Genomic DNA, 8109 nt, shown 5'->3' with positions numbered 1-8109 from the left:
ACTAGATTCACATACCAATGTACAACCAAGGCTCTGATACCAATTGAAGGAAATCTTAGATTTATGCGGAAGCGGTTTAGGACCTAGTACATTGGTATGCTTACCGAATCATCCTTGTTTCACAATTACCTCTCGGTGCGCAGGTCTCGTGTAGAATCTTCCCTTGTAGGATTCCTCTTCACGAATAGCTCACCTCAGTGCCGCAGCACGAACAACCTCCTTGAAGCTGGACTGTGGCAGATCTTCCAAACTATCTCTCGAGGAGGAAGGGGAAGTGTGTGGGCACTGATTAGATTATGAGCTTGCCTCTTTCTCACAAAGAAGACCTTAGAGGCTGATGACTTAAGAGGTACTATTTATATGGGTTCCAAGAAACCCTAGCTCATTGGGCTCTAGGTTCCTTGGGCTCTTCTCATACTAATAACCCATTTGGGCTTTAGTAAAAGAGCAAACCCAACAACGTCAGCAAACCGAGTTCGCTACACCGGGTAGCGAACTTGCCCCATGGCAGATTGGAAAATAACACTATTCACGTGGCATTTAAGTAAAAAAGTTGATGAACGGTGACATTTTAATCACTGTTCCCAAATATGGGTTGGTATTAGTGTCTTTCATCATTGACGATGACAATATATATACCGTTTGCCCCAGAACTTGTTAAAGGGTTAGTGCACAGACCGGAGGGTGGTGGATTATTATGATCCAATTACAAAGAATCAAACTTGAGTTCTCCATTGAAATTATGTGAGCCTGATGTGGGATTTATATGATTTTTTGGTTTCCCATCACAATTGTTAGTTTTTCTAGTATGGTTATTGAAGAATTTATGCGAAGCTGAAAATTGTTTATGCAAGATTGTAGCGTTGCTATTTTTGGGAGTTTGGGGATGATGGGTGAATAAAATGTAACATAGATGATTATGTGCATTTTAATAATTAATATGTGAAAAACTATTTTTTAAAAGGGAAAGTTATAACCACAATTTTTTCTTACTATCTCTTATAACTAATTTTATTATCGTTATATCAAAATTAAATCAGTGGTTACAAAATGGCATGAAGTGAGTTATTGATTTGATTTTGATTCAACGATAACAAGATTGATCGTAAGAGGTGGTGAGGAAAAAATAAAAGGTGATAGGTATAACCTATTCCTTTTAAAAATAAGTGTAATTTTGAAATGATTCATACAATTATATATATATTAACTGTTAATTTGAATCTTGGGAGTGTCTAATTATGATTTTTTTAGATTAAGAATCATTTAAGATTATAAAAAGAAAATCTTATTGACTCCTGTTAAGAGACTAGCAGAAATTGATGGAGAGACTGCTTTTTCTGAGATGATTAGAATTATTTATATTACTAAATTAGTAAATATGGAGTTTTTGTTTACAAAAAAAAAATATGGAGTTTTTTTCTTATGAAAACGTCAAAAATAGAAACTTCCATAAACACGGAATTGATATTGCAGTAGTTAAAATACGTTTTTTTGTATATGGTTTGTTGCATTATTTGGAATTTTCTTTTGCGAAGGAAATTTCTGCGGAAAAAGTCGTTCCATACACGTCTTCCGCGAAAATGATATATGCATCTTCCTAAGAAAAGAAAAATTATGTTGCAGTGGAATTATGTTTGTTTAACAGAAGAAAATAAATCTATTTTTAACACATAAAAAGGTCATTTCACTTGTGACTTGTGAGCTTAAATATCGCTATACCTAAATTTTACCAACTTATGAAGTTACCTAAATTTAGAGAGACATATCAGTATAAAACATTAAGATTTTGTTTCATAACACTTCTGTTTGAAATAATTGTGACTAGGAAATATCATAATTCCGTGGTTAGTTAGGTAAGTAAAATGAATGAGTGGTACTTTGAGTGAATGTTTTTGTTTCATAAATGCATTGAGTGAGAAGGAGACAGAATAATCAATTGCCGGCGCAATTGAAAGACAACAACATAGTAGTCTCAATGTTGTGTGCACAAGAAGGAAGGGCACGTGGACACAAAAATAAGTGTTTGAAGGAAAGAGGACATTTGTCCAAACCAAACCACTGTGATTTTCTTGGACCAAATTCTCAACCGCCTGGACTACTTGCCAACCTCATCTCCTTGTCTTGTTTTTTTCTTTCTTTCTTTCTTCCAAAGCTTCTATCATTGGTTTCTCTCTAATCTTCTTGTTGTTTATGAGTTTTGACCCTTTTTGTGAAAGGGAAAGATTATCATAGTGGAATGATTCTGGCACAGTTTGGAAGTTGAAAAAGAAAACATGGGTTCTGCTTCAAAAGTTGGGAATAGCAACTATGATTACTCTTTTAAGGTTTTGTTGATTGGTGATTCTGGTGTTGGCAAGAGTAGTCTTCTCCTCAGCTTCATCTCCAACTCTAATTCTGTTCATGACCTCTCCCCCACAATTGGTACCTTTTTTTTTTTTTTTTTATTAGTTTCTATATATTCTCAGTTGTGATTGGGAAGAATCTGTTATTTCTGAGTTCAGTTTTAGATTTTTGAATTGGGGTACCTTCTCTTTCTTGCTTGGGAGAATGGAACATATTTGCTGGATTTGATACCAGACTTTATGGCTACGTTTATGTTTGCTTGCAAATTCAACACCCTTATTGAGGGTTTCTTTGTTGAAAAGTTTTTATTTGGCGTTTGAAGTGGACAATTGAAGTGTTTCAAAGAGTCATGCATTCTTGTTGAAAATACCTACCAAGTCAGCTTTCTTTAAATTTCTAGTTATACTATGAACTTTTTGTTCTTTTACATATTTTATTCCAATATGTGGTTCCATTTTTTTCTCGGTTGAAATCTGTATCTGCTTGTTCAAACTTATGCCAATCTCGATTCTATGGATTTGGTTTGACTTAATTAAGCTGGACGCAATTTCAATGCTATGTTAAATTGTTAAATTCAATACTATTTGGAAAAGAGAATCTCTAACATGGTCAAATTAGAATTGAAGTTGGACATGTTCCTGCCTTAGATGGTTTGGTTTGGTTTGGTTTGTTTTCTGTTTTCTGTTTCCATTTAGATGATATATTCTGATTAATAATTACAAACATGCCGCCATATTTTTATTATGTTTTCAAGATTCTCTTCATAAAATCTTTAAAACAAGTAGCAAAGTGAAAACTATGCGATATATTTGTAATTATTAATAAAAAGATATCAACTGAAAATGAAAACAGTAAACAAACCAAAACATCCGTTTACCATTTTTTTGTGTTCAATGATATATTCATTGAAATTTGCCAACTCATCCCATTTTTTATTTTTTTTTGAGGAATTTTATTGTTTACATTATCAGTATCTTTTCTGAAACTTTAATCAATTGATCCATTACATACTTCTAAACGGTGTGCTTGTCTAATGAGGTGATATCTATGCCTTGGACATTCTTTGTTCATAGTTTTACATTTGTTTCTTACATTAGGCTGGTAATAGTTTATTAGAATTTAGTGGCATTTGGCTTTTAAGTTTTTATTACTGAGGAATTTTTGCACTGTAATTTTCTCTGTTATTATTTTTGTTAAATACCCATATGCTGGTATTCATAAATCATTTTGCAGGTGTAGATTTCAAAATCAAGCTTTTTACAATTGGTGGTAAAAGATTGAAGCTTACTATTTGGGACACAGGTAACTGTTTTTCTAGTTAAATTTAGTGATGGGAAATTTTAATTTTTTAGTCTGAACGTACACATTTTAAAGGCTATAGCTTGGATATGGTAACGTGAAACTTGCAGATTGAATTCCGTTTATATGAAACCTTGAAGTGGTAATTTGTTACAGTTAGTTTATAATGTTTAGTTTATTATTTTGCAGCTGGGCAAGAAAGGTTTGGGACAGTAATAAGCTCGTATTACAGAGGTGCACATGGAATCATTCTTGGTATGCTATATATATATATATTAGAGAATTGAATTTATTTTTTTTTATATATGCTTAGATTTATGATATTTAAATATGTATTTTAACGGACGTTATTTTTGCAATCTATTGCAGATGTTTTAACGGAAGATGATTTTTCCACCATTTTAAATTTTATATGTAATCATTTATATTAGTATTGATGTTTATGCTTTGCTATTTATTTGTCGTATATTAAATTTGAAATACACACCTACTTACAGGTTATTTTTAAAGAAAATAATGAAAAATTAGCCTTGAATATAAAATTATGGTCAACACTTCCTTAATTCATCAGACTTTCGTTTTAGTGGTTTTCTATACTCTTTCAACAATTGCTGAGTTCCTGAGAGGAGTGAACGTACTTGCATCAATGTGGTGCTCACTCTATGCTTTTCAGTATTGACTGTAGTGTTGTTGACATCTAATAGATTTTTTTCTTATATTTTCGTATTTAGTCTATGATGTGACACGACGTGAGACATTTACAAACCTGGTGGATGTATGGGCAAAAGAAGTTGAGCTTTACTCCACTAATCATGATTGCATCAAAATTCTAGTTGGCAATAAGGTGGATAAGGTAAATTTTATGGTGAAATAGTATCCTTTTGTTACTCAGGAAGAGATAGAAAATTACATAGATTATGCTATTTTTTTTTCCCTCATACTAACTTTTTCTCAAGTAATAATTTGTTTTGGAATCAGAATATAACTTCAATTTGTTCCTTAATATTATTTTCTTGCATTTTTTTATTTTTTATTTTATTTTTTGTGGATTTTGAAGAGTGCCAGTTGTATTACTTTTTCAGGAGAGTGAAAGAGCTGTAACCAAAGAAGAGGGTATGGCTCTTGCACAGGAACATAGATGCTTGTTCCTAGAGTGCAGTGCCAAAACTAGAGAAAATGTTCACCAGTGCTTTAATGATCTCACATTAAAGGTATATATGATTTTATTACATGTGTGGTGGTATAGTTCCTTTGTTGTACTCTGCTTTAGCAGTAATCCATTTGTGATGTTGTGGGTATAATAAAGGCTTGTTCGCTTCTCCTCATTTATATAAAATTAAAATAATTTACAATCCTCAGCTTCTGGTGTTATTTTTAGAGCATGTAATCTGTAAAAATTTTATTTTCTTTAAGCCATGCTAGAAAGATCATGGTATAGGGTCATACTTGGTATCATCTACACTATAATTGGAAGGTTTGGCTAATTGAGTTGAAGATACACTTCTAAATCATATTTTGCATGCACATAGGATTAGGACTGAATTTCTATTAATTTTTTTTCCTTGTTAATGAAAGTTCAAGAATGTGAAATTTTTTCCATATACACAAAATTCCGCTAGTCATTAATCTATTGAAATAATAATCTAATTTTTAAATAAATTCAAAACCCTCCAAATCATTTAAGATCCCAACCTTGGTCTATCCAAATATTATAGCTTAAAAATAAGAGTTTAGTGTGTGTCCTTTTAAAGGATGTAAGTTGTGTCCTTTTAGTGACTTACACAAAGTCTGACCGGTCATACTTTGTGTAAATATGAAAAGTTGATTTTTTTTTTCACTTTACACGTCAGCGATGTGGCTGAGGAGAGAGGAAAAAAGTAACTTTTCAAATTTATAAAAAGTATGACCGGTCATATTTTGTGTAAATCACTTAAAACGACAAGTTTGTGTACTTTATAATGATACTTCTTTTTCCCTAAAAATAAAGGTATAATTGTCATTTCATAGTTATAATTTTATTAGAAATAGAGATCTAAGTCAGTGTTATGTAACATTACCATTCAGAGTCTTAACAGTGAAGAAATATGTAACATTTTGTTGCTTCTCTATCTCACTCTTTTGCTCTTCAGCAGCTAAATTATGTTGTTGTTCCATTTAACATTGATTTACAGATATTAGATTTGCCAAGTTTACGGGAAAAGGGGTCTGTGGTAGTGAAGAGACAAAAGCAAAGGCGCATATATGAGACACCTCAAAGCGGTGGTTGCTGTTCTTAATAAATATGGTCCAACATGAATGTGCAAAGATTTTACAACTGGGATACTACAGTTACTAGCTGGTCTTTGTATCATGTCAAGGGTCACAAGCAGATTGTTTGGATGATCATATGCTCCAATATTATTTTTTCAGCCTATTTTCATAACTTACACAAGAAGATGCTTGAGATGGATATTGCCTTCTCAATATCTTTTGAAGCCACAGTATAACTCTGTTTATGATAGTCAAGATGATCACAAAGTTCTTTAATATATTACGCTTTTTCTTACTTTTATTATAGTTTTGGAAACACCTACCGTCTTGTACAGCTTATGTAAATATGTTAGGGTTGGTTAAGTTAGGATATACAGCAAAATTACATGTACTATTTTTGGTTTTTCTTTTTTGAAACCCCCCCACCCAACATTGGATAAGAAAGGATTTTGTATTTCATATTACATGTCTGTATTTTCTATTTTTTCAAACCTCAAGATGTATGGGCACTGGAAATTCATTTTACAGCTTGGTCTATTAAAAATTTCTACTCAATTATGATAAAGCTTTTTTTGGTCAAGTAAAAATTGTCACCGTGTTGATTTGGGGTAGTGAATTCAGAAAAATTATAATGAGGAAGCAAGAATATTCATTTACTGCACAAATTCTTGTGTTGTTATAAATATGGGGGTTATAAGAGATATAACAGCTGCGTAAATTCTTGTGTTGTGAAATTTCTGATTTTATAAGAACTACCTTAGCAATTTACCAAAAACCGAAAGAGAATTATCTTTGCAAAGTGATTTTGCGACGGGAAAATGGCATCTTTGTTGAGAAATATAGTCACACATTGGTTATATGAGCAACTAATATGAAGTTTATAAGGCCTTGGGCACTCCCACCCTTTGAGCTAGCTTTTGGGGTGGTGACCTCAAGGTTCTTAACATGGATGGTATCAGAGCCATTCGAATTCTCACCGCCTCCCACTTTCTTTGTAGTGGAATTTCCACATGTAGGTGAACTTGTATGTTGTTCACCCTTCAAGCCCAGTGGGCTCTCGTGTGAGGGGGCGTGTTGAGAAATATAGTCCCACATTGATTGTATGGGCAACTAATATGAGGTTTATAAGGCCTTGGACACTCCCACCCTTTGAGCTAGCTTTTGGGGTGGTGACCTCAAGGTTCTTAACAATCTTAGCTAAAGAAATAGAATCATGATATTTCCCTTCACCTTTGTGAACAAATAGCATGATTGCTTGGCTTATGGTGAGGTTGCTGGTCTATATATTACTAAAGAAAACATATATACTTATACTACTTTTCCTTGTGAACTTTGCTTTTTCCCCTACTCTTATTTAAACAATACTTTCTAGGACTATGATTATGTGGTGGAATTTGAAAAAGGAAATAGGTGATGTTATTGGACCCATTCGCATCAACAATCTTGATGTTATTGCTGTACCTTTCTCCAAACCAGAGGCTGAATTTGATCTTCATATAGGTGATTGGTCTTATGATGACTACAAGGTGCCTAACATGAATTATTAGTTACAAATTTCTGCTCCCTTGCAAAATTAGTACTTGGCCAATTGGTAAGCAATGCTATTTCTGTGATTTCCACAGACAAGTAGGTCTGTTGGGGACCAAAGATATGGCACATTATGCAATTCCTGATATCATTCTGATGAATGGCAAATGTCCTAATGGACATTCCTTGTCGAAGGCCTTTGAGTCCTTCACTGTCTCACAAGGTTTGTACCTTGAAATATGGATTGAAATTTTCTCTTGGTATGATTCAAACTGAAGAGTTTCATTTGTTACCTTGATCACATAATTATCCGTGTTTGATGAAAGTGGTGGAAGCATTATCCTAATGCTAAAACAAATTTTGAAAACAACACTAGCATCAAAATTGAAAGGCCTGTGTTTCCTTATGAGAAATTTTGCTTGTGATCCTGTTACTGAAGATGCAGGGATCCATATATGCTTGGATAAAAGTGATATCATTGTTTATATTATCCTATAATCAAAATAGGTTCTTGTTAACTTTAAGCAGAAGTGTATTATGCTATCATGGTTATGCAGGAAAGACCTACCGGTTTAGAATATCAAATGTGGGGAATGCTTTGAGTTTCAATTTCAGGATTCAGAACCATCAGATGGTATTAGTTGAGATAGAGGGGTCTTACACCACTCAGATCACATTGGATTCTCTTGA

At 33.1% G+C, this 8109-nt stretch overlaps 1 protein-coding gene across 1 annotated transcript; it reads left to right on the top strand.

The window, feature by feature from the left end:
• The first annotated feature begins 1976 nt into the window (after positions 1–1976).
• Positions 1977–6413, top strand: LOC133306030 (ras-related protein RABC2a-like). The gene is made up of 6 exons (XM_061506297.1): positions 1977–2421; positions 3577–3645; positions 3832–3897; positions 4374–4495; positions 4725–4853; positions 5814–6413. The coding sequence occupies exons 1-6, from the start codon at positions 2274–2276 to the stop codon at positions 5916–5918; spliced, it is 639 nt and encodes a 212-aa protein (XP_061362281.1). The 5' UTR covers positions 1977–2273; the 3' UTR covers positions 5919–6413.
• The last annotated feature ends 1696 nt before the right edge of the window (positions 6414–8109 follow it).

Source organism: Gastrolobium bilobum, unplaced genomic scaffold, assembly GCF_033153095.1.
Source record: "Gastrolobium bilobum isolate Gb01-03AN ecotype WA unplaced genomic scaffold, APGP_CSIRO_Gbil_v1 utg34599, whole genome shotgun sequence".
Lineage (NCBI taxonomy): Eukaryota > Viridiplantae > Streptophyta > Magnoliopsida > Fabales > Fabaceae > Gastrolobium > Gastrolobium bilobum.
This window is presented reverse-complemented; position numbering and strand designations above follow the sequence as displayed.